The following is an 18816-nucleotide window of genomic DNA, read 5'->3' as shown; positions in this document are numbered from 1 at the left end:
ATTCAAAAGCCATTAAACATATTAACCAATTGGCACAATGTTAGAATACTTTCCTCTTTCTTCTATGAATGTAGGCCTTGCAGTTCTCTGTGGAGACCCCTTTCAGCACAGTTTGAAAGGACACAGGCTTCATGGCAAACTCAGACAGCCAAATCTTCCCATCTCCCTTGAATCAGTGCAGAGAGCAAATTTTGGAGCTAATGCTCCTGCTTGAAGGCACAAACCCCAGACCTCCTTCACTACATCAAAGGGCTTTCACTTAAGGCACATTTTTGACCTCAGCTGCTGTACTGTAACACAAGTCAAATAAAACAAGAGACTTGTGACCTAACCCCCTGGAAGCTTTTTAAGCCAAACCCCATCATTTAATTGTACCAAAGAAACAGCTGGAAAGCAGTCTGTGAAGCACGGGTGTTAGTGATATTTTGTAGGAGCCTGCAACTATAATTGCTGCTTTTGCACCAAGACTACTTTCCGAGGACTCTTTGCATGTAGTCACAGATAGAGGGCATTAAAATAACACAGCACACAGCTGACTGTGGGTTGGTTCACATCAGAGCAGGAAAGAATTAGGTGACTAAAAGCATAACACTATTGAAAAACAAGGAAAGAGGGATTAAAATTTAAAAAGGGTATTTTTATGCTTATGCATTCTTCACTTGTGCTTTTCTTTGCAAGATTCTTCACAGATTAAAAACAAGGCCAGCCACACTTCATTCTGGGGGAAAAACGTGCTACATATTGTTTGAAATAAGATTTGTTTGACTAAGCTGAAGCGAAAAGCTTTAGGATGAACTCTCAGTCACCATGGAGTAGGTCTATGGCTTGCAGAAGCAGATGGGATGAGTTAGGCTTGCAAAGAAGGATCCAGAGAACTCTTGGCTACATGTTTTTCTCCAGCAACTGTCTTTTAAACAGAAAATAGATTTTACTTTATCATTCAAATAACACAGCCAGTGTACTCAAAGTGAATGAAACAGATTTGTTCCAGCTCTCATTAAATTCAAAGCCAGCCCTCCCATGGAGCTTTCAAGGACATATGGCTGGACACACTAAGCATGATACACATATGTTGTGTATGGTTCACAAAATGCCTTTCATGACAGCCTGCAGTATAAGCAAATAAAATTTATAGCTTTGAGCAACTATAGTTCATAAGCTGCACTCTGTAAGAGAGACTGAAGTTTGTTCCAGCTGACAAGTCAGAAGTAGAAATCAAGCAAAGCGGACAACTTTCCAATGATGTAGGGCAGGAGAGCTCACTTGAAGGAAACTTGAAAACAAATGTTGCCCAAAGATGGGCCAGAATCCATTTCACCTTGGTATAGGTGGAAGTGGGGGGGCACCTCTTTCTTTTCGGCCAGAGCCACCTAAAAGAGAAAGGAAGTTTTTTGTGTTACTCCGCCTGGTTTCTTTTGAAGTGGGAGCTTACATCCGATTCATTAAGTCATTAACTGGTGAAGACCTGGTTTATTTTTTTTGCCTAGCCGTTTCACTAAGAAATCTTTACAGTTTCCAGGTACTTTATTAAACATCATCAAAACTTCAAACAGTGCAAAAGAAATTTTTGAAATAATGCTATCCCCAAATATCTGAAAAGCATATGCAATTTAATCCTTTGTACCCTTCTCAAAACTAGATTGATACCTCTTGTTAGCCTTACTATTTCATGCAAACACAAACCTTCTCAGTGCTACCTGACACACATGCAAATCCCAATGAACATGGCAGGAACATTTCAAAGCTCTTCATGTTTTTCCCTATATCAAGATTTTCACTGTAAATTTGTAAATGGACATATAAACCTGCATATATTACTTTACCTTTCTTTGTGGTGCAATACCAATGGGATGAAAGCTAACAGGGCAAAGTGAAGGATCAGAGACTAACAGGAATTTCTGCTCCAAACCAAAACCTCATTTGGGAACAGGAGAGACAGAGAAACATCTGAGTGTGCAGATGATTACAGGATAACTATGAGCCACCAATGTCACTGGTTATGAAAGAAGTACATTGATGCTTGGGAGTATCAGGTAATATCACTAATGACGACAGGAAACATTTATGCTGCTACAGAGGACATGGTTGAGACCTGAACTGAAACAGCATGTAACACTGATTAGAAACAACAAAGCGAAACTGAAATGTATACAAGAAACGACCCTGATGATCAGAGCATAGAGCTTGGAAACAAGGATCCCAATTTAATCAGCCCAGCAAAATAAAAGCTGAGAAGAGGATATGACTGTTGTTTTTAAAAATATTAGGGGTTTAACTCATTAAGGAAGGAGGATAACTAAACTCAAGGATGATGTTTGCACAAGAATAAATGAGTTGTGCTTGAATTTAGATGGGAAATGAGGTGGAAGCCCTAGGGAATTTTGTGGTTCTGGCTGCGTGTAGCAGAAGGGGTAGAAGGGCTGACTATGATAGCAGAGGTGGTCTCTTACAATACGTTTCAACTTAAAACCCAAACAATTTCCAGCTCAAATACAAGTTTAAGAGGGATTGTGCCTGCAAAACTGCATTTGGCATTTCCTGTGTGGTGGGGGTGACCAGGCTGTTAGTCTGAGAAGTTTTGAAACCTCAGCATCCAGTCTCCTCTCCATACGCATTGATTTCAGGATGATCTGCTGAAATTGCAACAGCAGAGGTGGAACAAACTTACCTCTACTTTCACTTCTCGCTAGTTTACTGGGATAACTTCTGTTCATGGGTACATATGGCTCTGGAGGTGGCAAGTCAGAGACAGGATGAAAAGAAAATCTGCTTTCCCATTCATCTGAAAAAGATTCCATGTGATTTATACATTACTATTGTGACACAGCTTCAGGAAACTATATTAATATCACATTTAATACAGGTTTTATATTGCAAAATGTTTACACAGCTCAGTACCAAACCAGCATCCTATTGGGAAGTCAGGGAAGAAGATGCTTCAAGTTAGTCTCAGAATGAAAATTCTTGTTAACTTGAACCGCTCACTTAGCCAATCTAACACAAAAACACAGAGCAGGAAAATGGCCATAATTCCACTGAAATAAGTGCTGTGTTCCCTTTTGTGTGTAAGAGATCCATTTGTTTTAATACACACACACACATACAGAAAGAAATATGTGTTACCCAAAACACATAGCATTTTCTATTCCGGAACAGTATTTTTCTCCTGAGTGTAGAATTTTCTGATACTCACATTTTGTTGATATACAGAGCTCAAGAGCATCATTAAAAGCACATTGAGATATAAGTGGTGTTTTTTGTTTCTGGATTTTTACAAAGGAAAAAGAAAACTTGAGGCCATTATGACAAAATCTGTGATGACAGAGGAACCTGTATGTGACTAGTATCAAAATGGAAAATTATCAGTTAAAAATGTATCTCTTGAGACTACTGAAACCCTACTGAGTCTATAGGATTCTAATGAATAAAGTAAGCTGACAATTTTTTTCATTGAAATAATAGGAAAAGTTTATGGAGCTCTGTTCTGCATTTGAATTTAGAGGCCCAAGGAACAAAGCGTGGGCTGTCTTAAACTGTCATTTCTTCACTTGGTTGCTTCAGGACTTTGCAACCATAACTTTCTTGCAATATTGTTATATTTTATTGCATAATGTAATGAATGTCTGAGTAAGTTTTGCCTGGCACTTGTACATGTGGCTGTTTGCTGTGATCCAGTTTTCCTGTGTGTACTCCCAGTGGCTGCAATCAGAAACCAGTGTGTTTTCTGAACCCTGCAAATGACTAGGGTAGGAAAAAATGTGCTTGTGACCCACCTGCATTGTCTTATGTGTGAAGATCCTTCAAAAGCATGAGTTACAATTTTATTCTCTGCTTACTTTTTCTAACCTTACAAATGCCAGAAATACCAGGTTTGGCCTTCCATAATTAGCTGAAAGGTTTATCTACCCTCTGCAAATACAAAATAATTAAGAAGAAAAGCACAACAAATCTTTAAAACAGCAATCTTGGTGGTTGTCTTTTCAATAAATACTAGCAAAAAGGGAAATATTTGAGCTTCTCAGCAGTGTTCTGACAGTCTCTTCTCTCATCTATTTTTCAGCTTTTGTGTCATCATTCTTTCTTCAAAGAGCCTTATCTTAATGTAGCTATGGTCTGAATTCATACTAGAGTCAGAACAATCCCTTTAAGCCTTATTTCTGTATTGTAGCAAAGTAAAGCACTGTAAATTTGGATTTTCCTGACTGTTTTCTAAAGGGTTGTTGTGGAGACTGTACGGATGTCTTTGCAGTTGTGCTCTATGCATGGCATATTTAGTCCATTCTTACTTAGCAGGGTTAATCAAGGCCCAAATGACACTTGTCTTTGTCAGAAACCAAAGGTCTGCACTAGAAAAAAAGCCTTTTGTGACTTATTAAGGTCAAAAGCTATCATATAGTCTCTGTCAAACGCAAACAACTGGGAGGATGACTTACCATCACCTAGATCCTGGAAACCATTTCGGACAGCTGATGAAGGGGGTGGTGGTGGTGGTGGTCCTGCTGCTGCTGAGCCTGGCCGGTCAGGAGGAAGTGGTGGTCGTGGTCCACCTCTCTGGTTGTCCAGGCCTGCCCGGGATGGCAGCTGGGGAGCAGCAGGCAAAGCTCTTGATGTGCTTCCATTCCTGCTTATGGGAGGAGGTGGTGGGAGGGGGCCTGGAGCAAGACAAGAGGGAAACACACAAATGTTATTTGCATCAGGGGTTATTCTGCTGGTGATAAACTGTTGCCTGCATAAATGGGAGACGGTGCACTGGCTGAAGACCCTTGACCCAGAGGGGAAATAGCCCTCAACACAGACTTCTTTGCTTTCTAGGGCTCTCTAAGAAGTTGGTGCTGATTTAATGGGCAAAGCTGCAGAAATATATCTTAGTGCCCGCATTTCCCTCAGCTACAGAATAACATAACCACAAAAACATTCAGGTTGGAAAAGACCCTCAGGATAGGTGCTGGTCCTTGAAGCCACTCTAAATTACATTGGTCACAATGAGGTTACAGATGGAATTCAGGGTACTGTGGAGATCCAAACCATAGCCCATTTCTTTTCCTCGTACCATTGCAAGAGGATGTGTAACAGAAGAGGCTCAGAGGCTCTTTGTCCATAGGGGTGGTCCTCTCTGGGTGTCACAGCCAGAATCTGCAGCAGTGCACAGAGAGATTCAGCCCGGGAGTGGCACTGTTAGGCAGCATGGCATCAGCTCGCTCATTTATGAACATATATGCTGCATGCCAGGTTTTTCAATAGCTGGAGCACATCCACCTCCTGCTAAACTGAAAACAGACCTCACATGTAGACTGGTATTGCCAGTGTCTCTGTATGTGAGTTAACTGGCATGGTGACATGACAGGTTGCCTGAGGGCGGAGGATGGGTGCTACTCCAAGAGCAGCAGGTAAGTAAAGGCAAGAAAACTGCTGCTGCTGCCAGGAGAGAGCTACTCATAGTTAGGAAACGAAGCAGAGGGTGCACAGGGCCAAGCCTGTTTAAAGGTCTTGCTACCTCTGATAGACAACAGTCTAACAGAGTTGACTGTTGGGTCAGAACTCATTTGGGCAACTGAAAATTATGTTCACTTTAATGAAATGCTTCCTTGACCTGACAAAATCTAGTTACAGATGTGCATTTTGAAAAAGAGAGCAGCAGATATTGTATCTCCAGCAACAAGTATTGAAAATCCTTCAAGAAACACTTGAATTTCCTGTGAGATCTGATATAGGTGATCCTGCTCTAGCAGGTGGGTTGGACTGCATGATCTTTTGAGGTCCCTCCCAGTCCCTAATATTCTGTGATTCTGTGGAACACACTGAACTTGGTGAGAATTTTTTCTTTTTTTTTTTTAACATCCTTTTTCTCCCCCACCTTCTCTTTTTACAGTTTAGTAAAGTTTGCCTTCAGGGAATGGTTTCTAAGAAAGAGAAGCATTTAGTGACTTTCAGAAGAGTTTTTCATTCTCTCTCTCTAAACCACATCATCCATATTGAACTGCTGCAAATTAGGAGTATTTACATTTATAATTTATTGCTACAACGTCCTTCTATAATTTATTGCTACAACTTCCTTCTGCTTGTTAAGCCAGCAGAAAGGTACTGCAGGTTTGCTAAAACAATCTGCTTATGACAAGAGCCAACCAGGAAAGCAACAGTGGAAGCAGAGACCACCATGGAAAAAGCTCTTGGAATCACGTGAATAACTGCAGACACTCTCTGCAACTTTGATCCATGTTCCCAGTCAGACTTGACAAGGTTTCTCTGGTTTATTTCCTGCAGGCTGTGCTGGCATTGTGCCATCCTTTTGGTTGGCAACCAGTTCCACAAAGCACGGTTTCAGGGCCAGTATTTTCTGTAGCTGCATGGCTGCTGCAGTTGCTGTGCTACAAGAAATCCAGGCTGGTTCAAGGAGCTGGAAAGCAATACAGATGGCTGTTGCCCGTGGGAGCTTCCATGCCATTCATCTCTATTGTTCAGGATTGGGTGGGTTTGAGACTATTCCAGATTTTTATTCCAAAGGATGAAACCAAAAACAACTCTACAAGCTTTCCAGTGTTGCCTTCTGTTCAGTGCTTCTCCCTTCTCATTTTAAAAGGGCCTGGCTGTTTGTGCCCAAATTATCTCATCTTCTAAAGGAGAACCGGCAGGTATTAAGAGAACTAAGTTATAATGTGCAATTCTTAAAAGTTATGAACAATAGTTGTCAGAAAGGACAAAGTATATTACAAAATAACTCAAAGGAGGCAGTTCCATTTTCAGTCTCACTTGAAATTTGCATATGGTAAATAGCAATAATTAGTCATGCTGTAACAGCTACCATTATAGTTAACAACTGTTGGCTAGGTCTTCTATTAAAATAATTTGAATTTGGCTGTAAGCATTCATGTCTCCCAACACGTAGAAGGTTGGTTCTGCAAACCTCCATTCACAAGAATGCCACCATTAACTCATGCTGGTTGACTCAGGAGGGCAAATATTGTCACCTATCAGAATCTAGACATCTTTGCACCGAAGCACATAATGGGGAAATCCCTTGTTTGCAACCCATTTTAATTACAGTAATTATAATGAAAGTTGCCAAGATCTGTAAAAGTCCATGTGAACAGGCTGGTGATGCACAGTGACTGTCCTTAAGCCATCATCATACCCATAGGCTTTCATTTCCAACTGCAGAATCCCTTGTGCTTGCCAGAACCATTTGCTGCCTCTGTGTGTGGCAATGGCTGGAAGGGAAGGCCCTGCCCCATGCCACATCCTGCTCCTGCAGCCCTTCTGTGCATTGCACAGGGTGAAAAAGGGATGCCTCATCTGAAGCCATCTTATGCTGTACCTCCTGCATCCACCTTGTAGATCATAGAACAGAATTGTAGAATGTACTGGGTTGGAAGTGACTTTTAGAGGTCATTTAGTCCAATATCCCTCCAGTAATCAAGAACATCCCAAGCTAGATCAGGTTGCTCAGAGCCCCATCAAACCTGGCCTTGAATGTCCTCAGGGATGGGGCCTCCAACACCTTCCTTGGCAACCTGTTCCAGTGCTCCACCTCTGATAGTAAAAAACCCAAACTTCTTCCTAATGTCCAATCAATACCTAACCTTCTCGGTTTAAAACCATTGCCCCTTGTCCTACAAGCAATCTACAGGCCTTTATAAACAGGCTCTCTCCAGCTTTCCTGTAAGCCCCCTTCAGGTACTGAAAAGTCACTCTAAGGTCTTCCCAGAGCATTCTGCAGGATGAAGAATCACGACTCTCAGCCTGCCTTTGTAAGAGAGGTCTTCCAGCCCCCAGATAATTTTTGTGGCACTCATTTGGATCCTCTTCAACAGATCCATGTCCTTCTTGTGTTGGGGGCCCTAGAGCTGGACACAGTACTCTAGATGAGGTCTCACCAGAGCAGAGTGGCAAAATCACTTCTTTTGATCTTCTGGCCACACTTATTTTGATACAGCCCAGCATGTGACTGGCCCTCTGGGCTGCAGGTGTGCATTGTTGGCTCATGTCCAGCTTCTCATCCACCAGTACCCTCAAGTCCTTTTCTGCAGAGCTGCTCTCTATTACCTCATCCTCCAGCCTGACCCAGGTGCAGAACCTTGCACTTAGCCTTGTTGAACCTCATGAGGTTCACCTGGGCCCACTTCTTCAGTTTGTCCAGGTGCCTCTGGCATATTAACTGCACCACTCAGCTTGGTGTCATCTGCAAAGCTGCTGAGGGTGCACTTGATCCCGCTGTCTCTATCACTGATGAAGATAATAAACAGCAGTAGTCCCAGTATGGACCCCTGAGGGATACCATTTGTCACCTATCTCCATCTGGGCATCAAACATTTGACCACTACCCTCTGGATGTGACCATCCAGCCAATTCTTTACCCACTGAACAGTCCAGCCATCAAACCCATATCTCTCCAGCTCAGAGAGAATGATGTTGTGGGGGACCATGTCAAAGGCCTTGTAGAAGTCCAGATAGATGACATCCCTTGCCCTTTCCTTATCCACCACTCCACTGTAGGACTTGCCCTTAGTAAAGATGTGATGGCTATCTAAAAGAAGGCCAAAAGGAGGACCTGGGGAACTACAGACATGTCAGTCTGACCTTAGTGCCAGGAACAGTCATGGAGCAGATCACCTTGAGATCACCTGATCAACTAGGTGATCAGGGCCAGCCAGCATGGATTCATGAGGTCCTGCTTGACAAACCTGATCTCCTTCTACAAGGAGGAACTGCCTAGTGGAGGAGGGAAAGACTGTGGATGCTGTTTACCTGGACTTTTAGTAAGGACTTTGATACTGTCTCCCACAGCACTGTCCTCAAGAAACTGGCTGCTCATGGCATGGATGGGTGCCTCAGCTGGGGCAAAAGTTGGCTGGATTGCCAGCCCTGAAGAGTGGTAGTGAATGGAGTTAAATCCCCTTGGTGGCTAGTCACAGACGGTGTTCCCCAAGGCTCGCACTGGGGCCGGTTCTCTTTCATATCTTTCTCAAAGACCTGGATGAGGGGATTGAGTGTTTCCTCAGGAAGTTTGGCTGAGCCCAGCTGTATGATTCTGGGTCACAGCAGGTGAAGCACCTGCAGGGCTGTATCAGGGCAGGGTGGCTGCCGATTTTGGGTTATGCTCCAGGGAGCACTGCCAACGGCACCACTGGGCGATCAAGAATTTCCACTTCACCCCACCCGGCCCACTTGTTCAACCCCTGGCAAAGCTCTGGACCCTCAGCCCCCGACTGCCTACCTGATCGGCTCGGGGGGTCTCTGACGGGCGGTGGAGGCCTCTCGTTGGGCGGAAGGGGCAGGGGTCCGGAGCGGCCGCCCCCGCCGCCGGGCGATGAGGAGGACCCCAGCGAGATGTTCCTCTGGGGCAGCCGCGGCATCTCGTCGCTGCCGCCCGGGACAGGCGGGATAGGGGGTGGCCCCGGCCTGCTTGGGGGAGGTGGGGGCGCTGGGGCACCGACTGTAGGCCGTGGGGCAGAGGGCACAGGCGGCTTGCTGTTCTGTGGCGGCAGCGGGGGCAGAGCCGGTTCCCGAGCTGCGGACGGTCTGTGCCCGGCTGGCGGCGGTGGAGGCGGCGGCTTGTCCTCAGCCGGCCGGCACGGGGTGGGCGGCAGCGGCGGCCGGCCGGAGAAGGGGGATGCCGCGCTGGGGCCTGTCTGCCGGAGTGGCCCGGCCGATCCCGCGCTCCGGCTGCCCAGGAACGGCGGGGGAGACGGCCCTAAACTGGGCTGCCGGCTCACTCCCGGCACCGGCGGCGAGCCTCTGTTGTGCAGGCTGGAGGCGATGGGCCGGGGCGTGCTGGGTACCGGCGGCGGCACGGGCTCGGGCTTGGAGCCGACGTCGGGCCTTGGCGGGGGCATGCGGCTCCTCTGCGGCTCGGGAGCAGGGGTCCGCGGCCCCGAGGCCGACCCCGGGAAGCGCGGCGGGCCGCTCGGCGGAGAGAAGGGCTTGGCGGCGGCGGAGCGGCCTCCGGGCGGCAGAGCGGGCGGGCGGCTTGCCCCGGCATCTGTGGGCACAGGAGAGGGCATAAGAATCCATCGGACAGGCGATTCCTAACACGCTGCATCCTAAGGGGGTCAGCCTTGGCATGGGGCAAGCCAGCCTTCAGGGCCTGGCACCCAGGAGCAGTGAGCTGCTGTTCTGATAGCACTGGGGAGCTGCTCCAGAGTAGCAGGTGACATTCTGGTAACACTTATCAGGGACGTCTTGTCAGAGACCGAAGTGGCTGCGAGGTAACACCACTGATGCAGCCATCACCCAGCAAGCAATAACATAGGGAGGGAAGAAATGGTGGAGTATTTGATACCATCAACATGAAAGCAAAGAAATCTTTCTTAGCTTAGTCCAGCAAAAGGCTATTTGCAGCTGTTTCTAGTAGCTGTTATCTAAGGGGGTACTAGTGCACATCAGGAAGAAGGCAGCCAGCCTTACAGCTGAAGAAATACTATCCTGTGATGCCAGGAACTTTTGTGTTAATACAAGTTCTCAAAACAGACTATGACATAACAGAAAATACCATCTCTGAGAGACTGTTTTGTACACAGGTGCTGGAAAATTATGTTAATCTAGAAAATATGTAAGGTTCTCAATACCCTACAACCCCTAGTGTCCAGTCTTCCCGCAACACATGTGAAATCTTATGTCCTTAACTTTACAAAACTAACTGGCCCCAGATCTTTCTCATTTCAAAGGGCACAAAGGCTTCAGACAGCTGTTTTCCAGCCATAAGAATACAGTGCATGCCCCTGACAAGCCTACAACTGCAGTGTGGGTATCAGCCAGCTGGGATGCCTCATGCACTCCTTAAATGGTAAGTCATGCTGTTGTGGAGCTGATGCAGAGGTATGTTCCATTTGAAAAGTAGATCCTTTTATCTGGGGCACAAGGAAGAATTAATCTGGAATTCTCTTAAGCTCCCCTCTGGTCCTGCATACCCACAGCCAAGGCACGACCTAGTCTGCCTGAATGTAGCAACTGAACATTGCTGAGATCTTTAGTTTTCATTAATAACTCAAAATCTGGTGTTAAGAATAAAACAAGATTCAAACTGAAAATGACACTTCCTATGAGCCTAAGATATTGGAAGACTTTTCAATCTTAGCAGGTAATTTATTGCAGTGCTATGAAGGTTTTAAACAATGTAATTTACTTTTTCACACTGGAACTGAAAGGTCTTTCTTACCTGCATCTCGACTTGCAGCAGACCTGAGCTTTGGCATTCCTGCTTGAAAAAGGCCTCCAAGGCCAGGTGGTCCACCACCACTGAAGCCACCACCACCACCAAAACTCCCACCACTGCCACTGCCACCACCTCCTCCAAAGCCACCACTGCTACCTCCACCAGGTCCTTTGGGCTCTGTTGGGGAAAAAAAAATATCCCCCATGTTAAGCGGAGAGGCAAGAGCGATCCTACAAAGTCACCTCTTTCATTAGAGCAATGCTTGTAGATAGGGAAAAATGGACAAGCTTTCAAAACACACGTCTTTGTTCAGGTTGGATCATCATAGCTACCATTACCACCACTATTTCACCATGGAAGAAGTGGTGCAATAAATATATCCACTGCATTTTATTAAGCCATCACTTTTCTTTAGTCTGCTCTGGACTGGAAAGCAGAGAAACTATCACTATGAAGAATTTGGAACTGAGCATATAATTTGTTACCAACTTTGTAGCTGCTTCCCATTTTTTCACACCTTTGCTCTCTTATCCTTCTCCTCCGCTTCTCCATAAGCAAACTGTGAGGGCAATTTCATGGGAAATGAAGAAGGAAGAAGACAAAGGTGTCCTTCCTCTTGGAGGTATCTCTGGAGATTAGTTCTGAGAATGCACGGAACTCTGTCACTATTGATGATGTTGCAACATACCTACTTACTTAAACAAAGCTTAGAAAGGAAAGAGATTGCTTTTTTTGATTACTTCCCTATAGGTCCAGAAATACGACAGGATCCTAAAAGTACAAAGATCAATTGCTTCATTTCTTGTCATCTCTCTTTTCACAACTTTGGGTGGGTGAAAATTTCACTGACTTTCAAGTAATTAAAACCTGTAGATCAAAAGCATTTCTAATAAAGCCACCCAGAAAAAAAAAGGAGGAAGAATGTATTCATGGGGGAATGTTTCACATCATCCTTCTCTTTCCTTAAGCATGTTACCTCAGTTCAGCTCTGACTCACATGGGGTGTGAGCCTCTGGAGAAATGCTGCTACTATAGTTTAGTCTTTCATCATGATTTGTTAATTCACGTAAACAAGATAATGGGATGCATCATTTTAATCTTCTTGTTTACCTCTCCTTTACTCCCTCTAATGCTTTATTCCAGCTCATTACAGTAGCTAGAACACGTAACTCTGCTTTCAGAGATAATACTGAAGTGCTAAAAAACTAAACATCTGTCTGACTGTAGAACTGTATTATTATTATGTCTCATTTCTCTGGGCATGTCCTTCTTTCCTCATAATCTTCCTATCATAGTCCAGTCTTTAATTGCATGGCCAGACCTGGACTGAGTTGTATCACATTTACTAATCAGTCTGTAGAGGTGTCTTCTCTCCCGAGGCAATAAACACTGTTCCTCTGAAGCAGCAGACTCTCTCTTGCTCTTCTGTTCTCTCTTCCCAATACTTTTGTTGCCCAGGCTTTCTAGCCTCTTCTCAGCACCTGCCAACATGCACAGTGAGACACAGCAGCACCACAGCTGGACAGAGATCTTGTCTTGATTCAGGTAAGTGGGGCTGCTGCCCTGTGCCAGAGCACCACTGGGCAGGCTGAGTAGCAAGGCTCAGCTATAAAGATAATACTTCTGAGTCACTCCAGGAGTGGCAAAACTGCCAGCAGCAGAGTGACACACAGGTGGGGCTGTGGCTTCTGGCTCTGGTTTTGGTCTAGGTGGCACTGGGGCCACTACAGCCAATGGTGCTGTGCTGGGGGTTCTTTAATTTTTTTCTACTGTTTATGCAAAAGTATAAGCTGAAATTCCACGCTATTCTCTGTGCTCTCCTCAGTCCTGACAGAGCATTTATTTGCCTGATCTGCTGCAGCTCCTCAGCAGAGCTCCTAGTAGGGTTTTCATAGTTTTTTGATTTAAGCAAATGAGAAAAAGAGAATAAGCAAACAAATTAACACTTGCATGTCATAAGCAGTACTTAATTTCTCAGTGACTTAATCCACGATGAACAGAATTTATTTGTATGCATGGAAAATTCTGGCATTTTATTTTACCTACTTCTTTCATGCCAGTTCATCTGATGATATATAAACTAATATTCTGCATTCAGATATGCAGAACCATTCACACACAGAGAAACTCCAACATGCAGAACCATACTTACTGTCTAGAATCGGGGCACTTCTGTCATTGGTAACAGTCTTCTTCAGTTTTTTCCCTTTGGTAATATCAGATAATAGGGCATTTCGCCCTGCTTGTTCTGACCTGCTTAAGGATGGCTTTTCAGTATTTGCCTGAAAAATAAAATCAGAAGTGAAGAGCCAAAATAAACCTCAACTTTCAGTGACAAAGTGTTGCTCAAATGTGGTAGTTACTTGAGACCTCAGTTGCTGTTTTAACAGCACTGGAATGGGTAGCATGCTGTGTTTGCTTCTGTGGATGATGTTATATGTAGTTTGTCTTATTACTGACTTAGGGTCCAAAACAAGGCTGCTATTCTAACCCACACTGTTCACCAGAAACAGAACACTTTTATGTGAATTTGCATTTTTTTTTCACTTAGGATTCAGAGTCTGATTTTTTAAAGGCAAGGCACATTTGTGGCCATTTGCCATTTTGGAGACTGAACAAGAACAGACTACTCAAAAAGGTAGACATTCTTAAAAGTTGTAGTGAAAACTCAATGTACAAATTCTAGATAAATCAGAGCTTTATTTGTTATTTTAGTTTTGATAGACCTCTTCATAGAGGCCAAATAAAATCTTTAGATGCCTAAGGTTTGTCTCAATGGTCTTCTCTCTTCAGTTTACATTTTGGTGACAGAGTTTTTCAAACAAGAGCCAAAAGCCCTCCTTCAAACAGACACATATACGCACACACACATGCACATATATATAATTATTTCTTCTAGCAAATGGTGTTTCCTGAAAAACTTTCTAACTTTATCAGTGTTCTGGAAATTTCCTGAAAGGTGGTGAGAGCTGCCATGGAGGAACCAAGCAGAGAGTCTGTATCTTGCTTGTGGTGGAAAATGAGGGAAAGACTCTTCAGAAGCAGAGCCCAATCCAGCTGTGTAATCAGCTAGGGTTTTGCCACAAAAGTATCTGAGTCCTTTACAGCAGTATTTCAAGAAGCCTTTTCTTTCTTGTCAGTGATGTGACTGATTGTTGGAGAGCAAATACAGCACAAGCTCTGTTCCGGTGTAGTCTCACCAAGCACGCTGTGCCAGCAGTAGGTCCTGTGATCTGATACCACAGGCTAGCTGAGGAGCTATGCTGGCTAAGAACTATCCTTACCAAATGTAAACAATAGAATTGTTTTATTTTCCAGCTCAGGTCGGGTAAGTACTAGAGTAAAACAAAGGAGAAGGTAGGAGTACCTGGCTGGAGAAGGGCAAGGGGAAATCAAGACTTTGATTCCCCTGACAGACATCTGTTGAGGACATGTACCTCTACCCCAAATAACATGCATACATTCATCCACACCTCAGTGCCTGTTCAGTATGACAAGTAGCAACAGAGGACAGTGTATACACAGTGTATTTACCTCCTGTAAAACTTACCAATGCCAGTGTTGGGGGAGGAGGGGGAGCTGGAGGGGGAGGCACAGGCATGGTGGAAGGCTGAGATGTGTCTGGTTTTGCTAAGAAACCTGCACAGTAAAACACAGAAACACACAAGGCCCAGAGATTATTTAATAAATTTCTAGTCAGCTGAAAAGCATCCTTGCAGCTAAGGGGTTTATTTGCTACATTACCTAAACAATCTGTAAAAAGCACTTTGTGTTTTATTCTATGGAAAACAGCTGCATCTTTAAACAGGCTCTCTACATCATCCCCACTGCCACATAAACTCACAGACATACATTCCCAGTTTTGCACAAGTACACCACCCATACGTTAGTATGGCAATGGATAAAAATGCTGTAGCAAAAGTGAACTCTCTTTAATCCAACAACCTCATTTCTGTTGAAATACTTAGAGATAATCCCATAGCTACACCATCAACCCTTACTTCAAGAAGGTATCATCTGCTCAGGATCACAGAAAGAGATGCTAACCCTTCAAAGCCCTTAAATTGCTGGAAGATCTCTCCCATTATGCGTAGGGTGGAACAGCAGAGCTCTAGGAAAGACTCATGCTTCTTCCTTTTTCTCTGCTTGCTCTGAAGACTCCTCCATCATCACCTCTGAATGCACCTTCCTCCTCAGGAGCAACACACACAGTCATACCCTATGCATTTCCCAGAGGTGAAAGCACAAGCAGGCAGCCCAGCCTCTCAGCCACAAGCTGCTGCAAAGGTAAAAGCCTGACTGCCAAAGCTCAGCCTTCCCCAAGCTGGACACCAGGCTCCTGCTTTTCCACACCTCAAGCAGAAATTCCAATCTAGGCCAGTTCTAGGAGGGTCATGTTGGAGATACAGAACTTCAACGCAATTAAAATATTAAATGAGAAAAAAATAAAAAAGAAGAAAGGAAAAGCCTCAAGGAGATTTTTTTCAAATCACAGGGATGGTTTTTGTGGCATTTTGGCTCACTGCTCACTGGAACTGTGCCTATCAGACGCTCCAGGACTCTTCTAATGGTGCTATGGCATTTCAGTATGTGTTTTGCTCTTGTCCATTCACCTGAGCCATCCTTAGTAACAGTGATTTGCCACTATTTGTGTAATTTTGGCACAAGCTGGGTAAACACAGTGGGAATAGGAATAAAGGTTATTCTTGCAACAACTCCAGGCTGATGGCTACGGTCCCAGGACAGTTATTCACAAGAATACACATTTCTTACTTTCTGAAGCCACTTAACTGTATTTGATAAAACCAAGGAGATCTGTAATAGCACAGTATCTGCCAAATCAACTTCAGGCTAGGTAAGGTACCCTTTACAGTTTAAATGAGCATTAGGAAAATGTTCTGGATAGAACAAAACATCATTTGGAGTGAAGATTTGAGCTGAGTCACCACCTATAAAGTCTGTAATCACTCTGAGATGATCCACAATGTGTATGAGAAAAAAAAAACCCAAAGGAACAGATTTATCCTGTTAGATGCTCACACTTCAAAAAAAATTTAAAATACAGCTATAGACCCACCCCAAATTAAAGAACTGCTGAGCTATCTTCCTCAAAAGGAAGCTTTTCTGAAATAAGACTTCAATGGAATTTGTCTAAAAACTTTTATGAGGAAAGGACTTGGAAAGGAGTCAAGCACATCACCCCTAGCTTTGGCTGACTGTCTAGAAAAAAAACAGTTCAAAGTGGCGTGAGGCACTGCCATTTTCTCTGGCATTTGCAGGTTTTCTTCTCACTTACTGCAGAAATTGTTTCTCTTTCCGGTTAGTGCAAAAGAGCAAGCAGAGCAGAGGGGAAGCTGGCTCAGGGACAGCCTGACTGACAGAGAGGAAGCTGTGTGAAGCCAAGCCTATGTAGCTCTGTGCAAACACAGGCAGTCGCAGAGCCCTGTGCACGGGCTGGCCTGCGCTCAGCAGCCCTTTCGTGCCTTACTGCGCAGCTTGCAGAGAAGCACCAGCTCCACATTCAGAGGATCTCTTTGAATTCAGTTACATTTCTGTCTTCTGTATTTCCAGTTCTCCATAGTTAGACAAAACAGCACAAAGCCCTATCTTTTCCCCATCTGCTTATCCTAAATGCAATATTTGAAATCTGAAACCTATTCAAAAAAGCACCGAGACTAACACTGCTTTGTTCTTCAGCTTCCTGTTTAAAAAAATAGTCAACAGGAAAATTATTTCTTACAGCAGACCACAACCATCCTGTTTCTTTACACAGCCTTTTCACAGCTGCCGTTGTCTCTAGTGTGACTGTGCCATTAGACTATTTCACCGATCTTTTAACTCCTTCAACTGATTAAAAAGAGATAAATTCTGCACTGCTTTGGTAAGAGGAAAAAAACAGTCTGGGTGATGTGCTGTGAGTCTCCTTGGTACTCCACATGCCACAGGAAAGCTTCTGGAGAGGGTAGAATAAAGTTTGGTTTGATATCAGACTTTTAAATTAATACCTTAAGGCAGCTCAGACCTGAATGCAGCAAGTGAGCCAGCCACTCTGAAGTGCTTTCTCTAAAAAGCAGTACTTTTGCAAATGTTATAACTAGTCTGCCTCCCTGTCAGTTAAGTGATTGCTTTCTGCTTGCTTGTGCTAGGCTGCTTTACTTACATTTTGCTTAACTGGCTTCTTAAGAAATCAGTGGGCGTGGTGGGGAAGCAAGGTGAGGCTTAAAGCTTGAGATCTCTGAGGGGAAGCCACTACCCATGGACACATCCAGCATCTCTAAAATCCAACATCTCTGCATACATTATTTGAAAACAAGTAAGGTGCAGAAAGCATTCTTTCCCTATCCCAGCCTACATACCCGCCATCACCAGCTGCATACAAGCTAGTACCTCAAGCTAGTACTGTCTGGTAATGCCAGGCTTTCTCGACAGGACAGGAGTGGAAATTAGTTACACAGTTCCACACTAGTCTGAAAAGTGGCATTTTGGAAGACAGGATGAGCTTCCATACTAGACAAAACTCTGGCAGAACTGGCTTGAAGTTTAATGCAAGCATCCTGCAGAGATGTTTTACTCATGATGTTCTATAGCACACATATCTTTTAGGAGCTATTAGAAAAGGGATCATATGGCATGACTTAGAAACCTGTGTGCCCTCACACAAGTATAATGCAGAGCCAATAAAACACCACAGTTTGCAAAAATTTAGCTTAAAATATAAGTTACAACACTGCTTCACTCTTACTTTTGTCACTTGTTGGCTGCTCCTGCTTCTGAGGCAGAGAGCATTTTGGAATCTCATGCTGAAATTTTGCAGCAAGAAATGGGACCTCTATCTTTGAAGCTCTAACTCACCCTCGCTGTTTGGTTGCTAGATTTAGTACAATTTTCCACCCCCCTGACTTTTTGTAAGCACAAAACCTGACACCTTCTGGATTTTAAAATTTGATCACTACAAGACTGTAGGAAGGATCATACTGTAATGAAGAGACGCAACAACTTAGGGGCTTCCCTACAAAGCATAATGCAGTGCCGGGGATGACCCTTAGTATGAGCCGCACCTCTCGGGCTGCAGAAGCAAAGCAGCTGAGTCAGCACAATGCCAAACTTGAATTCTGCGGCTGCTTCATTCATCACTAATTTGCAGGATCGCTGTTTGGCACAGAGCACAGAGATGTCCTATGATGTTAACTGCAACTCTGCAAGTAGGGGAAAGTTTTGGTTACCGTCCTAAACCTCAGCAATGGACTCAGGACCCATTTTACCTACCAAATCTGTCAACAACCAAGTGCTTCAGGGTCTTGAAAAGGAACCAATTCCAAAACACCACAGCTGAAGGCATATAGCTACTTTGAAAGCCAGGACACATGTATTTGTATATTTTCTAGGCAGCAGTGTAAATTACCACAGCTTTTAAGAAGCTACATGAAAATGCTGTATCTAGATGAGCGTTGGTGATGTAACAGCAAAGATTACAGTAAATAACCTGCACATGCACACCACAGTGTTGGCCCCTAAACCCGAAACACAAAGGTCTTCATTGTCAAGCAAGAGAGAAGGATTTCCACAGCTGGCAGCAGCAGCTGCTCTCCCGCTGTGAGGCAGGCGCCAGCAGCACCGTGCACACTGCTTTTTGCTCTGCATCGGGGCTGCCATTGCTACGAGCAGGC

At 44.3% G+C, this 18816-nt stretch overlaps 1 protein-coding gene across 1 annotated transcript; it reads right to left on the bottom strand.

Moving 5' to 3' along the window:
• Positions 1-408: 408 nt before the first annotated feature.
• WIPF1 (WAS/WASL interacting protein family member 1) lies at positions 409-14780 on the bottom strand. Its single transcript, XM_054174311.1, has 7 exons — positions 14700-14780; positions 13302-13431; positions 11153-11326; positions 9212-9976; positions 4434-4652; positions 2669-2782; positions 409-1370 (listed from the first exon to the last, which is right to left on the bottom strand). Exons 1-7 carry the CDS (start codon positions 14748-14750, stop codon positions 1315-1317), a joined length of 1509 nt encoding a protein of 502 aa, XP_054030286.1. The 5' UTR covers positions 14751-14780; the 3' UTR covers positions 409-1314.
• Between the last annotated feature and the right edge of the window lie 4036 nt (positions 14781-18816).

This window comes from Dryobates pubescens, chromosome 2, assembly GCF_014839835.1.
Source record: "Dryobates pubescens isolate bDryPub1 chromosome 2, bDryPub1.pri, whole genome shotgun sequence".
Lineage (NCBI taxonomy): Eukaryota > Metazoa > Chordata > Aves > Piciformes > Picidae > Dryobates > Dryobates pubescens.
This window is presented reverse-complemented; position numbering and strand designations above follow the sequence as displayed.